The 20,099-nt window shown below is 42.2% G+C and overlaps 1 protein-coding gene across 3 annotated transcripts in view; it reads left to right on the plus strand.

The window, feature by feature from the left end:
• LOC124709135 (DENN domain-containing protein Crag) overlaps nt 1-20,099 on the plus strand; it is a 333,511-nt gene that overhangs the window by 32,519 nt on the left and 280,893 nt on the right. For all 3 annotated transcript variants that reach the window (XM_047240798.1, XM_047240799.1, XM_047240801.1), the window contains exons 5-6: nt 19,464-19,636; nt 19,848-20,071. In XM_047240798.1, the coding sequence (XP_047096754.1) occupies nt 19,464-19,636; nt 19,848-20,071 (397 nt within the window). The remainder of the gene's footprint in view (nt 1-19,463; nt 19,637-19,847; nt 20,072-20,099) is intronic.

Here is a 20,099-nt window from a genome sequence, read left to right on the forward strand (position 1 = left end):
CTCTCTTTGTACAGTATACATTCCATCGTCCACACCAATGGCACGAGCTGATCTCCTTCATCTTCTTGGTCAGCTTCCACCCCCCTATTTGCTGGATGGGGACTTCAATGCCCACCACCCGCTTTGGGGATCTCCACATCCTTGTCCACGTGGCTCACTATTGCTAGACGTCTTCCACCAAGCGGATCTAGTTTGCCTCAACACTGGGGTCCCCACATTTTTGTCTGCCTCCACGACAAATTTATCTCATTTGGACCTTGCGGTCGGTACTGTTCCGCTAGCTCGGCGCTTCGAATGGTTCGCCCTTGATGATACACACACGAGTGACCACTTTCCATGTGTCCTTAGACTGCAGCCTCAACTGCCATATATGCGCTCGCGACGCTGGAAGTTTGCCCAAGCCGATTGGACACTTTTTTCGTCTCTAGCGACATTCAATGACCGTCGCTTTCCCAGCGTCGACGATGAGGTCACACATATTACCGACGTTATTCTTACAGCTGTGGAACGTTCAATACCACGCACCTCCGAATTGCCCTGGCGCCCCCCAGTTCCTTGGTGGAACGAGGCATGCCGTGACGCAATACGTGAGCGGCGACGTGCTCTTTTCATTTTCCGCCACCATCCTACTTTGGCCAACTGTATCCGGTATAAGCAGTTCCGTGCGCGATGCCGTCGCGTCATCCGTGATAGCAAGAAGGCAAGCTGGAAATTCTTTATTAGCTCATTTAACACCTTCACTCCCTCCTCGGAAGTTTGGAGTCGCCTTCGACGGTTCTCAGGCGCGCCTAGTTTCTCCCCGGTCTCTGGGCTCACTGTCGCGCATGATACCTTAGTGGACCCCGTCGCAATTTCTAACTCATTGGGTCAGCACTTTGCTGAGATTTCGAGCTCTTCAAATTACCCGCCAGCGTTTCTCCCGAAGAAACATGCAGCGGAAGTGCGACATCTTGCTTTCTCCTCTCAAAATCACGAAAGCTACAATACTGTTTTCTCTATGCGGGAACTCCAACATGCCCTCTCTTCTTCTCGATCCTCCGCCCCAGGACCGGATGGTATCCATGTCCAAATGTTGCTGCATTTATCAACCCATAGTCTGCATTACCTCTTTCGCCTTTATAATCGAATTTGGACCGACAGTACCTTTCCCAGACGATGGTGGGAAGCTATTGTCGTGCCCGTTCCGAAACCTGGAAAGGACAAACATCTCCCCTCTAGCTATCGCCCCATTTCTCTCACGAGTAGTGTCTGTAAGGTTTTGGAGCGTATGGTGAATTACCGTTTAGCTTGGTGGCTGGAATCCCGCAGTCTTTTAACACCAGCCCAATGCGGATTCCGAAAGCATCGTTCTGCAGTTAACCATCTTGTTGCTATCTCCACTTATATCACGAACAATTTTCTCCGGAAACGCCAAACGGTAGCAATATTTTTTGATCTGGAGAGAGCATACGATACCTGTTTTAGGACAGGCATCCTCCGCACACTGTTCTCTTGGGGCTTTCGAGGCCGGCTGCTCCTTTTTCTTCGCGAATTTATGGCAGAGCGCACATTTAGGGTGCGGGTGAACACTACTCTCTCCCGTACTTTCTCCCAAGAAAACGGGGTACCCCAGGGCTCCGTGCTGAGTGTTGTACTGTTTGCCATCGCCATAAATCCAATTATGAATTGTCTCCTTCCTGATGTCTCGGGCTCCCTCTTTGTGGACGATTTTGCGATCTACTACAGCTCTCAACGGACCAGCCTTCTTGAAAGACGTCTTCAAGGATGTCTCGATCGCCTCCACTCGTGGAGCATCGAAACCGGCTTCCGTTTCTCACCCAGTAAGACCGTTTGTGTTAATTTTTGGCGACGTAAGGAGTTTCTTCCGCCCTCCTTACATCTAGGTCCTGTCAGCCTTCCGTTTTCAGACGTCGCTAAATTCTTGGGTCTTATGTTTGACAGAAAACTGTGCTGGTCCTCCCACGTTTCCTATCTTTCGGCTCGCTGTCTGTGATCCCTTAACACCCTCCGTGTCCTGAATGGTACCTCCTGGGGAGCGGACCGAGTGGTCCTTCTCCGCCTCTATCGCGCCTTAGTGCGCTCGAAATTGGATTATGGAAGCATAGTCTACTCCTCTGCTCGGCCGTCTATTATTCGGCGTCTCGACTCTATCCACCACCGTGGATTACGTTTAGTGTCTGGAGCTTTTTACACCAGCCCTGTGGAAAGCCTTTATGCTGAGACTGCTGAACCTCCGCTGTCCAATCGGCGAGCAGTCCTTCTGAGTCGTTATGCTAGCCATCTGTCTTCCATGCCTGCTAATCCAGCCCATGACATTTTTTTCGACGCCTCCTTTGATGTAGGGTATGCAGGCCGCTCCTCCTCCCTACTACCCCCGGGAGTCCGCTTCTGTCAACTGCTCCATTCTCTTTCCTTCCGCTTTCCTAAAACCTTCTTGACAACTTGGGGTACAGCACCGCCTTGGTTCCGTCCCCGGATCTGCTTGCTCCGTGACCTTTGTCAATTTCCCAAGGATGGTACCCCTACACTTGTTTATCGTCGGGCATTTGCTGCTCTATGTGCACAAATGACGGACGCCACATTTATTTACACAGATGGCTCGAAAACATCGTTAGGTGTAGGGAGTGCCTATATTGTTGGCGACACCCCAAATCACTTTCGGCTTCCCGACCAGTGTTCGGTTTATACTGCAGAGCTTTACGCTGTTCTCCAGGCTGTCCACTACATCCGCCGCCATCAGCGGATACAGTATGTACTCTGCTCAGATTCTCTCAGCTCTCTCCTCAGTCTCCAAGCTCTTTATCCTGTGCACCCTCTGGTCCACCGGATTCAGGACTGTCTGCGCTTGCTCCACCTGGGGGGCGTCTCGGTGGCGTTCCTCTGGCTCCCGGGACACGCTGGTATCTGTGGGAATGAGGCGGCCGATATCGCGGCCAAGGCTGCAGTCTCTCTTCCTCGGCCAGCTATTCAGTCGCTTCCCTTCACCGATCTACGGAGCGGTTTATGTCGCAAAGTTGCTCATTTATGGCATGCGCATTGGTCAACACTTCCCCATAATAAATTGCGGGAAGTGAAAGCCCTTACCTCCTCCCGAACGCGTCGTCGGGAGGAGGTAATTTTAGCTAGACTCCAGATAGGGCACTGTCTTTTTAGCCATCGACATCTTTTAAGCGGCGATCCTCCCCCACTCTGTCCCCACTGCTCTCAGCTGTGGACGGTAAGATACCTTTTAATTGAATGCCCCTATTTTAATCCGTTACGCTTCCGTCTACAGCTATCGCCTGATCTATCGTCGATTTTAGCAGATGACACGCGCTCAGCCGACCGCGTTCTCCAGTTTATTAGTGACAGTGAAATGACGTCAGTCATTTGAAGCTTTTTTTGGGGACAACCAACCCCTTTCTGTAGTAGATTTTTAAGCATTCCTTCTGCTTTTAGTTTCTCCAATTTTATGACTTTGTTCCCATTGCTGCTGGTTTTCAATTTCGGTTTTTTACTGTTTCCTAAGTCACGGGCTGGGTGCTAATGACCATAGAAGTTTTGCGCCCTAAAACCACAAAAAAAAAAAATGTTCCAGATAGGGTAAGTCACGAGCAAAAAACACACATTTGTCCTTCCGTAAGCGAAGACCATTTTGTCGCAAGACCTGAAATAATGTTCTGAGATTGGCTAAATGTTCTTCTTCCGTCTTTCCAGAGATCACAATATCGTCCAGATAGTTTGCTGCAGTAGGGACCGACGCACAAACAGTTTGTAGATATTGCTGAAACAATGCTGGGGTGGATGCACACCCGAATCGCAGTCCGTTTGAAGCGATACAAACCAAGATGCGTGTTAACCATCAAAACGCGCTGGGATTCTTCGTCCACCGGTATTTGCAAGTACGCATCTGCTAGGTCCAACTTCGAAAAATATTTACCCGGGCACAGTTTGTCAAAAAGATCTTCCGGGCGGGATAAAGGAAAAGTTGCAGTCACTAGTTGTGGATTCACTGTTGCCTTGAAGTCCACACAAAGTCTCAATTTTCCGGAAGGTTTTGGCAAAATTACTAAGGGTGATGCCCAGAGAGAAGCCTGCACACGTTCAAACACACCTTGTGATTCCAAATCGTGTAATGTTTTTGCGACCTCATCACACAATGCATGGGGAACATTGCGCGCCCTGAAAAATTTCGGTTGCGCGTTTACTTTCAGTTCCAAATGTGCTTTATAGTTCTTAGCGCAACCAAGGCCCGGTGCAAAAATGTCTGCACTCTCTTCACATAGACGAGAAACACTGTCTGAAGACACAGTCTGGTTCACTGATAGGACCTGATTGACTATAGACAAGTTAAACAACTGAAATAAATCGAAACCAAACAAGTTCACTGCAGAAGAAGAACGAAGGACGTACAATGACACAAGTTTTGTTTGTCCCTTGTATGTTGCAAGAAGGCTGCACTGTCCTAACACAGGGATATGCTGACCGGAATAGCTACTTAGCGTAACATTTGCGGCACGCAACGGAGGTGTGCCCAGCTGTTTGTACGTGTCTTGACTGATCAGTGAAACGGCAGCTCCGGTATCGAGCTGGAATGGTATCACTTTGCCGTTAATGTCCAAGTCCACAAAAAGTTTATTGTCCTGCTGACGACAAGAGTGATTGTCTCGTGCAACGTGAACCGACACTGGTACAAAATCACCTGCGACATGATGGGATTTCCGGCGATGTCGACGCACACTTTTTGTGGGACGAACACAGTCACTGTTAGAGAAAGTGGCACTGGGCGGAGTGGAATGAACTACATGAATTTCCATGGGCGAAGTTTCACGAGCCTGCGTATCCTTGGTTCGATTTCGGCACGAAGCAAAGGGCCTGGAATGGTTGTGAGTGTCCGATCTGAGTTTTTTCTGGCAAACACTCTGAACATGTCCTTTATTACAGAAAAAGCAAATAGCCTGGCGTGACGGGCAATTCTCATGCGAATGTCTAGTAGCACACCGCGGGCATGATTTTAGCACTGCATTTGCTTGCCTGTGCGGCTCACGTGGCTGAGAGCCTGGTGGCAGCTGCGCGGACGGGGGTGAGGGCTGTTTACTGTTCCGTGCAGCGCGCCCGGCGGGCTGGTTAATGTGACACACGGCTGGTGAAGTTTCAAATGATTCCTGAGCAAAGTCAAGTGTGTCCTGTCGATCCAATATGTCCATCACTTGTTGAAGGGAGGGATTGACTAGTTTCAAAATCTGTTCCCTTATACAAACATCAGAAACGTTCTGTGCAGTTGCATCACGTACCATAGTATCTGAATAAGGGAGTCCACATTGACACTCAAAAGCACAATCCCTAGTAAGGCCTTGCAAAGTTGCAGCCCACTCCCTATTAGTTTGACCGGCCGTATGTGTTGTACGAAAGAAGGTATACCTTTTTGCAACTACATTGACTGATTCTTTGAAATACGCATCTAATGCAGACAAAATTTCGTCGTAGGACAGAGTTGCTACGTCGCGTCGGGGAAATAGTTGCACTATCACACGGTACATTTGCACCCCGACGGATGCTAACAAAAAAGGCTGCCGCTCGTTACCTTGAATTCTGTAGGCGGCGAGATGGAATCCAAATTGGTGTGACCACTCCGTCCAGCTTTCCAGTGCAGCATCAAAAGGTCGAAAGTTGGTGCAACAGCGTGTGGTGGCTGCGTGAGCGGTGGAGCGGCAGCTGCCGCATCGTTTTGCATTGCTCTTTGACCCTGGACGAGCTGTCCAAGGGCATCCAGTAAGGCCTGCGTCTGCTGATTCTATAAGCGATAAAATTCGGACAGTACATCTGGAGACTGTGGCGAAGCCATTACACAAGTAAATCAGGGCAGCATAGTTACGAACGCGAATTGGCCTCGTCGCCAAAATGTTGTGGATTGGCAAGAGAGCCAACCCACTATGAGAGGAAGCCGAAAGGCACGCGTTTTAGCTCACACAGGCTGGCGTGAGGTCTGGAACAGGTCAAGGAAATGAGACTAGCAAAAAAGGATGTAGCTGAGGAATACTTAACTTTAATCCATAATTGGTGAACATCGCTCTTGACGGTACATATTTTACAGCATCAATAGTAACTGGTAATGGCGCTTTGCTAGGTCGTAGCAAATGACGTAGCTGAAGGCTATGCTAACTATGGTCTCGGCAAATGAGAGCGTAATTTGTCAGTGAACCATCGCTAGCAAAGTCGGCTGTACAACTGGGGCGAGTGCTAGGAAGTCTCTCTAGACCTGCCGTGTGGCGGCGCTCGGTCTGCAATCACTGATAGTGGCGACACGCGGGTCCGACATATACTAACGGACCGCGGCCGATTTAAAGGCTACCACCTAGCAAGTGTGGTGTCTGGCGGTGACACCACATTATTAGCGGTCACCCATAGTGTTGGTTTACACAGTTCTTCTCCCCCACCTCCGCTGCCCCCCTTCTCTACACTTTTTTTAAAAGGCCTACTTTTTCCTGAGGTTATTTCTGAAATCAGTGAAGGTATTTTAAATCTGCCTTTCAACTCCAAGGAAATGCGTGTTTTCGTCACCAAATGTGTTTTGTTTTATTGAAATAAAATAATGCCAGTGGTCGTAATTAAACACACATGCCATTTGGCTTGCTTTCTCCATCTAAAGTAGTTCATTGCAAAAGATGTTGATGTTAGCATTTAAGATTTTTGCTAACATAGGAAACGCCATCTGCTTGCAAGCTTTTTTAGATATTTCCTCATTTGCGCTATTGTTTCTTGTACCATAGCTGCAAAGGCAGATTGTCAACTTACATCTTAATTTACCCTTGAGACCTAAAAATTTGCCAGGGAAAAACGCTAAAACCTGTCTGGAAATCAGAGAAATATCAGGGAATTTCACTTGGGGAAACTTGTGGCAACCCTGGCTTAAGGACGCCTTCGGGATGATTGTCTTTCCAGATCGTAGTCAAACAACTGGCACAAGAGGTTTAGAGTAGGTCAGTAGGAGCTAGCTGACGAGGCCTGCGCAGGATGCCTATCAACATCGCAAATGGATGATCATTAGATTTATGTGAACCTGTTGCTGAACTCATACTGTCAAATGAGTGTTCACTTGCTGTCGGAATTATTGTGCATGCTAAAAACTGTTTTTTATTTTTATGAGATTGTATCTGAAGACTTGGCCTTGCAGAAGATTTTCACTTCATGGATACTGCATGACAAAGCAGCAGTTCACACTGCCTATGTTTGCACAGCTTGCCTGATCTGTACTGATTTGTCAATGGTGCTGCAGCCACTTTACAGTCCCAACATGGCTCCAGTGGACTTCTTTTTCTTTTTGTTTCCTTATTTGAAAACTGAAATCAAAGGAAAGTATCTTAAGTTGATGGCCAGTATGCAAGCTACTTTGACGGCTTCCCCGAAGAGCATCCTGATTCATGAGTTACAGAAAGCTAATGATGAATGGAAAGAATTTGAAGTAGTTTGAACCTATCTGAGAATTTTTTATATCAGAGAGAGAGAGAGAGAGAGAGAGAGAGAGAGAGAGATATTATTTTCTGGACAAACCCTGTAAGTTCGTTTGCTTAGCTATTGTTTTGCTCAAAGATTCAGCAATAAAATACTCATAAGATTCATCCCATAATTTTTTGTTAGTCGCTCATTTGTGCCATTTTTAGCAGTATATAAAAACTGAGAATGATACTAATTACTACACACTGAAATACGTGCTGATGGTTGTCATAGTGCTCTACTATCAATAGATTGTTCCAAATTCCTGCCCCTTTTACTACCCATACTTTTCGTGTCTTGCCAACTATCACAGCTGCTGTCATTAAAGCTTTTATCTGCAGCTTTTTTTGTAGTAACTGACAAATGACTCCTCTTCATCAATACAAAACATCATTCAGTAGCAAAGGCTACAGCAAACAATTTGACTGCTATTTGCCACTAATTGTCAAAGTTCACTCCTGACAGTACCAACAGAACCAGTCATGTTGACTGACCAGAACTACCATCGTCTAACAGCACAATGTTGTTGTTGTTGTTGTTGTTGTTGTTGTTCTTGTGGCGGTGGCAGTGGCGGTCTTCTTGGTCTTGGTCTTCAGGCTGAAGACTGGTTTGATACAACTCTTCACACTAGTCTCTCCTGTATAAGTTTCGCCACCTCTGAATAGCTACTGCTGACTACATCCATTTGAATCTACATACTGTACTCTTCCCTAGGTCTCCATCTGCAATTTTTACCCCTCACACTTCCCTCCATTATTAAATCAACAGTTCTTTTAGTCAAGTTGTGCCAGGATTTTTTGTTCTCCAATTCGATCCAGTAACTTCTTAGTAGTTATTCGGTCTACCCATAGATTCTTCAGGATTCATCTGTAGCCACATTTCAATAGCTTCTAATCTCTTTTTGCCTGATGTAAGCTCTCCCTTAATAATTCCAAATAAAAATACCTTGTTCTTTAGCCTCAGGAATGCGGAACTTAAGTTTTGGCTATCAGACTTTGAAGGAAGATGACATACATCATACCACTACAAATAATGGAAAATAAAATGTCTGTGGTGTGTATGTAATTATTTACTGCAAAAATTAATCATAAATGATGGAAAGGTCTTGTGCAATAAAATATTTTTCTCATTTACTTGCCGTATTTACTCAAATCTAAGCCGCACTCGAATCTAAGCCGCACCTGAAGAATGAGACTTGAAATCAAGGAAAAAAGTTTTTCCCGAATCTAAGTCGCACCTGAAATTTGAGACTCGAAATTCAAGAGGAGAGAAAAGTTTTAGGCCGCACCTCCAAATCGAAACATAGTTGGTCCATTTTAATATGAGACACAATTTAGGTCGAATGAATGACGATACAGCTACAGTAGTTTGGTTCGAGTCGTAAGCTTAGCAGTTAAGCTTTACCAGGTAGCGATTGCTACGCGTCAGGCACTCCGTCCGTATTTGCACTGGTACCCTTCCTTGTTCATGTGCTTCGTCTGGTTTGAATTGATTGCTTATGTTTCTTTGATCTCGTAAGTGTCGTTCTCTTTGTTACAGGTGTTTACGTCACTCTAAGCTGAAAATGCATTACTGTACTGTGTCATGCATTGTTTGTTGCATTCTGATAATGAGTGTTTATGGCCTGTCGCCGCTCGCTGCATGGCTTGCTTTTGTGTGCGCTATCGCCGCATACAGTGAAAAAAAGAGAGACAGAGAGCGAGAGAGGGAGGAATTGTCTCATTAGCGAAACAATGGCAAGAGACTGCTATTTGTTGTTACTTACACTGCTGCTTTCTTTGATAATGATCAACGAGAACCAAATAATAGACTGCATATGATAGAAGATGTGCTGAACGATTTATCGAAAATTTTTCTCTGTTTGAAAATCTTTGCAAATACCTCTTTAGTACATTACATTACATTCTGCACAGAAATTAGAGTCATCTTAGATTTAAAAATCTAGTCAATTGTCGTGCTTCATTTCTGACTGTATCACTATTAGGCATAAGAATAATATGAATATAAACATGACATCATATGTATATTCTTCCACGTTTGCTGTTGTCTCACTCTAGTTTCGTAGTTGATTAGGCAGACAGGATTTAAATGAGATAGCAGCAAACACGAAAGAATACATCGCAAAATGTTTACCGTATTTACTCGAATCGAAGTCGCACTTTTTTTCCGATTTTTGTAGTCCAAAAAACCGCCTGCGGCTTAGAATCAAGTGCAAAGCAAGCGGAAGTTCTGAAAAATGTTGGTAGGTGCCGCTACAACTATAACTTCTGCTGTCGAATATATGTAGCACTACACAGGTATGCTTTGTAGGCACAAAGATAAATACTTTCGCCAAAACCTCTGCGTCAGTAAAAAAAAAAAAAAAAAAAAAAAAAGGGTGGAAGACGAGCTTTTTTTTTCTCCGCCCCGAGTTTCGACCATTGCATTTTCATACATTATCCAACGAAGTAAATACAAATTCCGTATTGTTCATCTTCGAATGTAGCAGAATTTCAATGTACTACGAAAATCCGACTGGCAAGACTGTTTAGGATGTTTGTCAATATGGCCAACTCTACGTTCTGAATTTTTTCCTACCAGTGAGAAGAGTTGGTTGCAAATAGGAACCTGATGAAATGTGAATCACATGCAGTATTCTCTTCACCATAAGAATAATCGAATATAAACATTTTGCCATGTATTCTTTCGCGTTTGCTGCTATCTCATTTAAATCCTGCCTAATAAACTACGAAACTAGAGTGAAAGAACCGCGAACGCGGAAGAATATACGTATCGTGTCATGTTTATATTCGTATTATTCTTATGCCTAATGTGATACAGTCAGAAATGAAGTATGGCAACTGACCAGATTTTTAAATCTAAGATGACTCTAATTTCTGTGCCGAATTTGATGTACTACAGAAGCGGCCGCAAAGATTTTCAAACGGAGAAAAATTTTCGCCGAACTCTTCAGAACATGTTCTGAAATACGCAGTCTATTATTTGGTTCTTGTTGATCATTATCAAAGAAAGCAGCAGTGTAAGTAACAACAAATAGCAGTCTCTTGCCATTGTTTCGCTAATGAGACGATTCCCCCCCCTCTCTCTCTCTCTCTTCTTTTTTTTTTTTTTTTTTAATTGTAAGCGGCGGTAGCGCGCACAAAAGCAAGCTGTGCCGCAAGCGGCGACAGGCCGTAAACACGCACTGTCAGAATGCAACAAACAATGCATGACAGTACAGTAATGCATTTTCAGCTTAGGATGACGTGAACACCTATAACAAAGAAAACGGCACTTATCAGATCAAAGCAAAATAAGCAATTGATTCAAACCAGACAGAGCACGTGAAAAAGGAATGGTACTCTCATAAATACGGACGGAGCGCCTGACGCATAGCAATGGCTACCTGGTAAAGCTTAACTGCTAAGCTTACGACTCGAATCAAACTACTGTCGCTGTATCGTCATTCATTCGACGTAAATTGTGTCTCATATTACAATGGACCAACTTCGTTTCGATTTGGAGGTGCTGCCTAAAACTTTTCTCTCCCCTTGAATTTCGAGTCGCAAATTTCAGGTGCGGCTTAGATTCGGGAATTTTTTTTCCTTTATTTCGAGTCTCATTTTTCAGGTGCGGCTTAGATTCGAGTGCGGCTTAGATTCGAGTAAATACAGTATATTCGTATTATTCTTATGGTGAAGAGAATACTGCTATTAGCAACCATCTCTTCTCACAGGTAGGAAAAAATTCAGAATGTAGAGTTGACCATATTGACAAAAACCCCAAACAGTCTTGCCAGTCGGATTTTCGTAGTACATTGATATGCTGCTACATTCAATGATGAACAATACGGAATTTGTATTTACTTCGTTGGATAATGTATGAAAATGCAGTGGTTGAAGTTTTTTTAAATGTATTTACTGACACAGAGGTTTTGGCGCCAGTATTTATCTTTGTGCCTGCAAAGCAAGCCTGTATTTGACGGCAGAAGTTAGTTGTGGCTGCACCTACCAACATTTTTCAGAACTTCGGCTTACTTTGCACTCGATTCTAAGCCACAGGCGGTTTTTTGGATTACAAAAACCGGAAAAAAGTGCGGCTTAGATTCAAGTAAATATGGTAGTTTATTCAACTTCCAAGAATAGAAACCCACCTAACCATATCTCACTCATTCACATTGATGAAAACTGACAAATACAAATCCATTCACTCCAGAAACCACAGGTTGTTCAGTGTTCGTATAACAATTAATTACACCCCTCAGTGCAATTATTAAACATATTCATCTTTAAATTTGCATATTTTTACATCCTGACTCTTGCATGTGATGCCACTCCACTGACTCCATCCCACAACTCACTTCACGCATTTGCTAGAGATCAGAATTGTTGACATAACCTGACATTACTCTGACCATCAGAAAAGATGTGAAATGAGGGAAGTTTTACAAGCCAAGGCTCGTCAACTGGTGCATGCTGTTAGATTAGATTAGATTAATTATTCATTCCATAGACCCATAAAAGAGGGAATGCTCCTGGGTGTGGAACATGTCAGATAAACACATTACAAAAATGTAATTAGAAAAACTTGAGTTTCATTAATTTTAATGATCCTCAGTCAATAAACAGTAAAATTATGTACATGAATTAAATTTAAACTTCTAATATTTACAGGTTTAATACTTACATCTGCTTTCATTAAATCCATCATTCAGGCATTTGCTAGTTTCTTGGCTATTACAACCAAGTGTTGTCAAAAATTAAATTATTCATTTCAGGGGTCCTCAGTTAAGAACAGTCTGATTATGTACAAGATTTAAAATTAAACTTCCTCTATTTACAGTCTTAAGACTTACATCTGCTTTCCATACATCCATCATTCATACAGTAGGTAGTTACTTGGCTGTTACAACCAAGTATTGCCAAAAATTAAAGTATAATAAATATTCATTAAAATGGTCTACTGCACTTGTTGAGAAACTAATGGATGGAATAGAAGGAGTTGGCCACCAAAAATTCTTTTAAATTATGTTTAAATTGTGCCTTGTCTGAAACTAAACTCTTAATGGTTGCTGGTAACTTATTGAAAATATGCGTTGCTGAATACTGGACTCCTTTCTGGGCAAGAGTAAGTGATTTTAAATCTTTATGTATATTGTTCTTATTCCTAGTATTGATACTGTGTGCTAAGCAGTTAGTTGGGAAAAGAGATGTATTATTTACAACAAACTTCATTAAGGAATAAATATACTGTGAAGCTGTGGTTAACATGTCCAATTTTTTGAATAGGTTTCTACATGATGATCTTGGATTAACACTACTCATTACTCTGATTATATGCTTCTGTAAAATGTTTTCTCTGTTTGTGGAGTTACCCCAAAATATGATACCATATGACATAATGGAGTGAAAATAAGCAAAATATGCCAGTTTTTTTATATTTATATCTCCTATGTCTGACATCATTCGCATTGCAAATACAGACTTGTTTAGGTGCTACAGCAGTTCGTTGGTATGTTGCTCCCAACTGAATTTATTATCAAGTTGTAATCCCAAGAATTTTACACTCTCGACTTCTCCTATTTCCATGTCGTCATATTTTATACACACACCAGAAGAAAATCTATTGGAAGTTCTGAACTGCATATAGTGGGTCTTTTCAAAGTTTAATGACAGTGAATTGGCTATGAACCACTTATATTGATTAGCTGCCCTTTCTAAATTTATATTTGATTTACTATTTATTGCAGTGTTTGTATCATCTGGAAATAAGACAAACTTGGCATCTGGTAATGTAACAGATGACAGGTCATTAATATACACAAGGAACAGTAGTGGACCTAGTATGGAACCTTGGGGAACACCACTTGTAATTTCCTCCCCAGTCAGATGATGTCTGATTGCCTGCTGCTGAAGTGTTACGTAATGACACCCTTTGTTTTCTATTAGTAAGATATGACTGAAACCACTTTGCAGCACTACCAGTGACACCATAATATTTTAATTTACTTAAAAGAATGCTGTGATTCACACAGTCAAACACCTTTGACAGTTCACAGAATATGCCAGTTGCCTCTAATTTGTTGTCCAATGAATTAAGGACATTTTCGCTGTAAGTGTAAATAGCTTTCTCAATATCACAACCCTTAAGAAACACAAACTGTGACTTTGACAGTATGTTATTTTCACTAAGGTGCTTACATAGACGCTTGAACATAACCTTTTCAAAGATTTTTGAAAAAGCTGGCAAAAGTGAGATTGGTCGGTAATTTGACAGCATTTCTTTGTCCTCTTTCTTGTGGAGAGGTATAACTTCAGCGTATTTAAGCCAGTCCAGGAATCTTCCTGTGACAAGTGATTGATTACACAAATTTCTTAAGATACGACTAAGCTCACATGAACACTCTTTTATTAACTTTGTTGATATGTTAAGACACTATCCATTCCTTTCAGCTGCTCCTCCAAATCCTTTGCTGTCTCTGAAAGAATTACGCTGTCATCAACAAATTTTGGAGTTTTTATTTTTTCTTCCTGAACTTAAATTACAAATGTCTCCTTGGGTTCCTTTACTATTTGCTCAGTGTACAGGTTGAATAACATTGGGGAGAGGCTGCAAACCTGTCTCACTCCCTTCTTAACTCCTACTTGCCTTTCAGACCCTTTGATTCTGGTTTCTGTACAAGTTACAAATAACTTATTGTAGCCAGTATTGTATCCTTACTTCCTTCAAAATTTCAAATAGTCCAGTCAGGAGAGTCAAAAGCTTTCTATAAATCTACAAATGTTATAAGCGTAGGTTTGCCTTTCTTCATCCTACCTTCTAAGACAAGTCACAGAGTCAGTATTGCCTCACATATTTCTATATTTCTCCCCAAACTGATCTTGGTTGATTCTACCAGTTTTTCCATTGTTCTGTAAATAATTCGTGTCAGTGTTTTGCAACCATGACATATTAAGCTGATGATCTGGCAGTGTTCACACCTGTCAGCATCTTCCTTCTGTGAAACTGGAGTTATTACATTCTTTTTGAAGTCTGAGGGTACTTTGCGTGTCTCATTTATCTTGCATATCTGATGGAATAATTTTGTCATGGCTTTCTCTCTTAGTAATACTGAGGAAATGTCATCTACTCCAGGGGGTCTTGTTTACATTTAGGTCTGTCAGTGCTCTGTGAAATTAGTATTGATATAAGCCATTATTCTCTTTAGCTGCAAACCCCAGAAGGCAGTGGTCAGACACATATTGAACACCGTGTAAACAGACAGACATTTATATTTCAGTTGTACGCACTTACAGTGTTAAATGCTTTGTCCAACAGGAAATAACATACTTACACTTTTCTGTTTCTGGTATGCTGCCATCAGTCTCTGTAGAGTTAACTCGAACTCCACCAAGAAAAATTTGAGCCTGTTGAGGGATATTTTTTGAGCCTTTTGTTATAAGGGAACTGTGGTTTCTGGTAGCCAATATGTACTTTGTGTATGGGTTCACTGAATCCAATGGAAGAGATGATGGTATGCTGTGCTATGCCTTCAGCAAAGGCAAACACATCATAGTAGTTTTGCATCTATATGTTGACGCCTATGAGAAACCAGATCCTACCATGTTACTTGCTGATTGCACATTACAGATTTTTCAGTGTTGTGAAGGTATTTTCTCAGAAACAAATCTACTTAAGGCCATGGACTATATAAATGATAATTATATTATTATAGGTAATGAGCTGCTTGACTTCTTTTCTTTTAAGGGTTCCCTGCATTGCAATGTGTGAGTAGTACCAGGGGCTCTAAAATGCATACTTTAAGTGCTATGAGGCCTTCTTTAGTTTCGGTGCTGGGAAGTAAATTTCTTCTACTGCATGCTCTTTGCTTTCCATATTTTGAGAGGTGATGGGGTAGACCAAAAGAAGGAAAAAAGTCCAGTAAACATGGGCTTTAAAGTGCGTACCTCAAGAGCTGTGAGCACTTGTTCATCTACATATACATCAATACTCTGCTAGCCACCCGACAGTGTATGGCGGAGGGTATTTTTAGTACCATTGACTGCCATCCTTTTTTCCTGTTCTCTTTGTGAATGGCACATGGGAAGAATTATTGTCAGTAAACTTTTATATTTGCTGTAATTTCTCAAATGTTTTCATTGTGGTTATTTCATTAGATGTATGTGACAGGAAGTGATATACTGTCTGCCTCTTCCCAGAAGGTAGTCTCTCAAAATTTCAGTATTAAACTGCTTCATTGTGCGCAACACTTATCTTGTAGTGTCTGCCACAAGAGATTGTTGAGCAGCTCTGCAATGCCCTCACAACAACTAAATGAGCCCTTCATGGGATCTTCTCTCTCTCTCTCTCTCTCTCTCTCTCTCTCTCTCTCTTTGCCCCCCCCACCCCCCCCACCCCCCTCCTCCTCCTCCTCCTCCTCCTCCTCCTCCTCATCGATCCTACCTGGTAATGATCCCAGATTTTTGAACGGTACTCACAAAGGAAACTCCCCATCGCAGCCCCGTCAGATTTAGTGGTAAGCTGGCCTAGTGGACAGCTGGTCTGGAACTGAACACAGATCAAGTATGAAAACAGAAAGAAGAGTGTGGGGAAAAAAGGCAAAATAGAACGGTGAATGCTTCAAGAAGAGGAAGCACAATATAGAACAGGGAAATAATGAAATGGTGTCATGGTTAAGTGGTTACGGTGATGGACTGCTATTCGGGTGAGCTATGTTCATTCCTCCCTCCTGGCATTTTTTATTTTTATTTATTTATTTTCTGTTCACTTTATTGAAATTTGTGTCTGTGTCGTGGTGTTGTAATGTCTGTTTACAACAGCGAGATGTAAGTTATGGACCTGTAATGGCAGTTGATTCTGCACAACTACCCTATTAGCAGCCGAAAGGAAGTGGCTTTTGAATGGGAACCACAAATGTTTGACAACAAGGTGACAAGGCAACCGAATCCTCCACCAGAAAATTCATTTGGTGTGTCGTACATGGCCTTACTGATAGTATGTGTATCATTTGATAGGAATTTCTTATCGACACACCTATTTGGTACAACTGGTAAGTGTCTGAGATATACCTCCTTGCCCGATTTAGATGTTTGTATGAATGTGAATGTGATCACTCCCAAGGAAACGATGAGAACATAATAGTTTGTCATATAAACTGCAAGAAATGAATGCAACAGTTTCACAATTACACAGTTTCTCTGTGCTCTGTCAAAACAGGTTTTTAACCAGAATGAGACTTTCACTCTGCAGTGGAGTGTGCGCTGATATGAAACTTCGTGGCAGATTAAAACTGTGTGCCCGACCGAGACTCGAACTTGGGACCTTTGCCTTTCGCGAGCAAGTGCTCTACCATCTGAGCTACCGAAGCACGACTCACGCCCGGTACTCACAGCTTTACTTCTGCCAGTATCTCGTCTCCTACCTTCCAAACTTTACAGAAGCTCTCCTGCGAACCTTGCAGAACTAGCACTCCTGAAAGAAAGGATATAGCGGAGACATGGCTTAGCCACAGCCTGGGGGATGTTTCCAGAATGAGACTTTCACTCTGCAGCAGAGTGTGCGCTGATATGAAACTTCCTGGCAGATTAAAACTGTGTGCCCGACTGAGACTCGAACTCGGGACCTTTGCCTTTTGCGGGCAAGTGCTCTACCAGGAGAGCTTCTGTAAAGTTTGAAAGGTAGGAGACGAGATACTGGCAGAAGTATTATTATTCCTGGACCATTCACTGTTGCTTCTATTTTATTTGTTTATTTATTTTTCCCACAGTTCAGTACACACACTTCCTGATTTCATGCTTGATCTTCTGTGTTCAGTTTTTGATGAGCTGTCCACTGATGCCTCTTACCGTTAAATCTGAGTGTATGTGATGGGGAGTTTTCCTTGTCAGAATCTGCTCAACAAGCACCTCGTAAGCCATTTCGTCCATGGATGATTTGCATTTCCTTAAGCTTTTTCGTATGAATCTGTCTGGCGTCTGCTTTTTCTATTGTTATTTTCTGTGCTAATGCACAGGTTGCTCTGGATAGTTACTCCTAGATATTTTACGGTAGATAATGTTTCCAGCAATTTGTCATCAGTTGTATAGTTGTACAGCAGTGGATTTTGTTTCCTACTCGTAATGTTTTCTGGACGACCGGAGACTGTGTGGTACTGGGGTGCAAGACTCACACGTCTCTCGTGGGTGATTTAATTATTGTGTGCAGCCAATCTTCTTCTCAGGACAGACGGCTGCATCGATCTTCACAATGCTTCTTCTCCGAAGATTTCATGCTGGTTAGGGAAATGATACTGAACTACTTCTCTACTTTTGAAATGATTTCTTACTCTCAGAATATTTTCATATCAACGTCACTATATTTTCTTCTTCACAATAAAACAACTACATAAGTTTCACGTCTGCTTTCTAGTCTCGCAAATCAACCCTGTCTGGAAAACATTAGTACTTAACATATACCATTACAGACTCTTTTGGTTTCAATAACCCTTGTCAAAACAGTTCTTGCTCCTATCAAGTCAAATGACAGAGTATATGAGTCTCTAGATAAAACGTATTTCATTTGTTCCCAACAGTCACTACTATTTCACTGCCAAAGAATAGCCCTTGATTACTCCTTGTACTGGACGTACAGCTTCCAAGGCGTGCGTGGTCACCACTTGTCAGCGCCGATAGACCGCCACAACTTTAGTCATCTCGTAACATGTGCTCATCCTGCACACACATAAACCTTTAAAATATCGTGTGTTCGAGATGGTGAAATACGAGTGTGTCTAGAATTTACCCTGAAATTCTCGAGGCACTAAATTATGTATGCACAATATGTTAACACGTTCAGGGTCAACTGGCAGAAACTGGATCATTCATCAGTCTTCTGCAGGTGCTTTTTCAAATCAATACGGTTTTGTGGCATTGTTACTTTTTTGATAGACAACTGCATCAACTGCAAACAGTCTGAAAGAGCTTCTGACACTTTCTGCTAAATCATTCATATACTGTGTAACACATCTCTTCCACTGAACAAGTGATCATAGCTGCTATGGTATGCATTTTAGACCCCATGTTTGTCAGACTTTCTCTCCATACTGTCTCCTTCCAAAATATGGATTCCTGCCATATCCCTGAATATTCCTGTCATATCCCTGAATACAGACCCAGTAGAGAAGTAATCACCATACCTGTTACATTTATCCCACTTTGAGACAAGAGAGTCAATGCCAAAAATATTTGTGGTTGCCATGGAACAATGATTGTACCCAAGTGTGCACCTCTTCGTTCGAAGCAACTCTACACCCACAAATGCTTTTCTTCAGGGCTCCAAAAATATCGAAATCAAAGGAGGGGGAATTAGGACTGTATGGAGTGGAGAATATGTGTAAGGGCTTCCCAGTGAAACTCCTGCTCCTTAGTTGAAACAAAAGGCACACTAGCTTCGGGAAAGTCATAATGACCTTTTTCTTTGATTGCAAGAACACTCTGTTCATTAACTTTCGGGAACACAGCTCTACAATTAACGCATGGTGATATTTGGGCATTTTTGCATAAGTGGAAGCACTGCATCAAATCCAAACACCTGGTACTGTTGACAGAAAGCATCATTCTGTTGCAGAATCATGCCCACCCACATGTTGCCAAATTATTGAGACTACACTGAAGAAGTTTCACAGGGAAGCCCTTACACATCATCCACACAGTCCTGATCTCCCCCATGCAAATACTGTTTTCAAGAACAACATTCAGGGCAGTTAATTTGCTTTGGATGAAGAGTTGCATGCCTGGGTGCAATCGTGGTTCTATATGTAACTGCTAACTTTTTTCCCATGAAGGCTTTTTTCACAGTGGGATAAATGTATTGACAGTTATGGCAATTACTTCTGAAATAATAAACAATTTACTTACTTTTTTCCAACTGCCTCGTTTTCATTTCATGGCCCCAGATATATATTTGTTGTTCTTGAGAGTTGTACTGACATGGAATAGACTGTAAAGTGGAGTGAAACTGGTGTTCTTTTTCAGGTATTTTGTCTCGATATCCATATGCAGATCGTCGAGATTTTCCATTCCCTCCATCTGTGCCATTGTTCTGCTTACCTATGGGCTCTACAATAGAATGTTGGCCAGTTTCAGCAACTCAACCACGGCCTGTTTTCTCTACATTTGTGCTTACAGTTTCAGATGCAGCTGAAAAGGTTAGTCTGAATTTCTGAGGTTTTCTAGTTAAAATATATTTAAATGGAGTGTGTCAGAATATCTTGTAGCATCATGCATGAGTTGAAAAGGGTTGATGTAGCAGTGAGAAAGAACAAACATTTCACAATTATAACACTTTTTCTTCAATGAAGAGTCCTCTAACATCAGAGGTTTGCAAATATGAGTACATAGACATTTCTTGTGTTTCAGGTGTATGGATCAGCAGTAACTTTCTATGAAAGAATTCCTAAGGATGCACTTTCTTCAAAACAACAGGAAGAACTAGAGTTGAATGATGGTGATCAGAAAACTGTGAATATCAATAAATGTATCTGTCTTCTATCACATTGGCCATTCTTCGATACATTTGAAAAATTTCTTGGGTACCTTTACAACATGTCATGTGAAGGTTCTCACAATGTACCCATTGAGAGGTAAGTTCTGGCTAGACATTGACTTCAA

Source organism: Schistocerca piceifrons, chromosome 7 (assembly GCF_021461385.2).
Source record: "Schistocerca piceifrons isolate TAMUIC-IGC-003096 chromosome 7, iqSchPice1.1, whole genome shotgun sequence".
Classification (NCBI taxonomy): Eukaryota; Metazoa; Arthropoda; class Insecta; order Orthoptera; family Acrididae; genus Schistocerca; species Schistocerca piceifrons.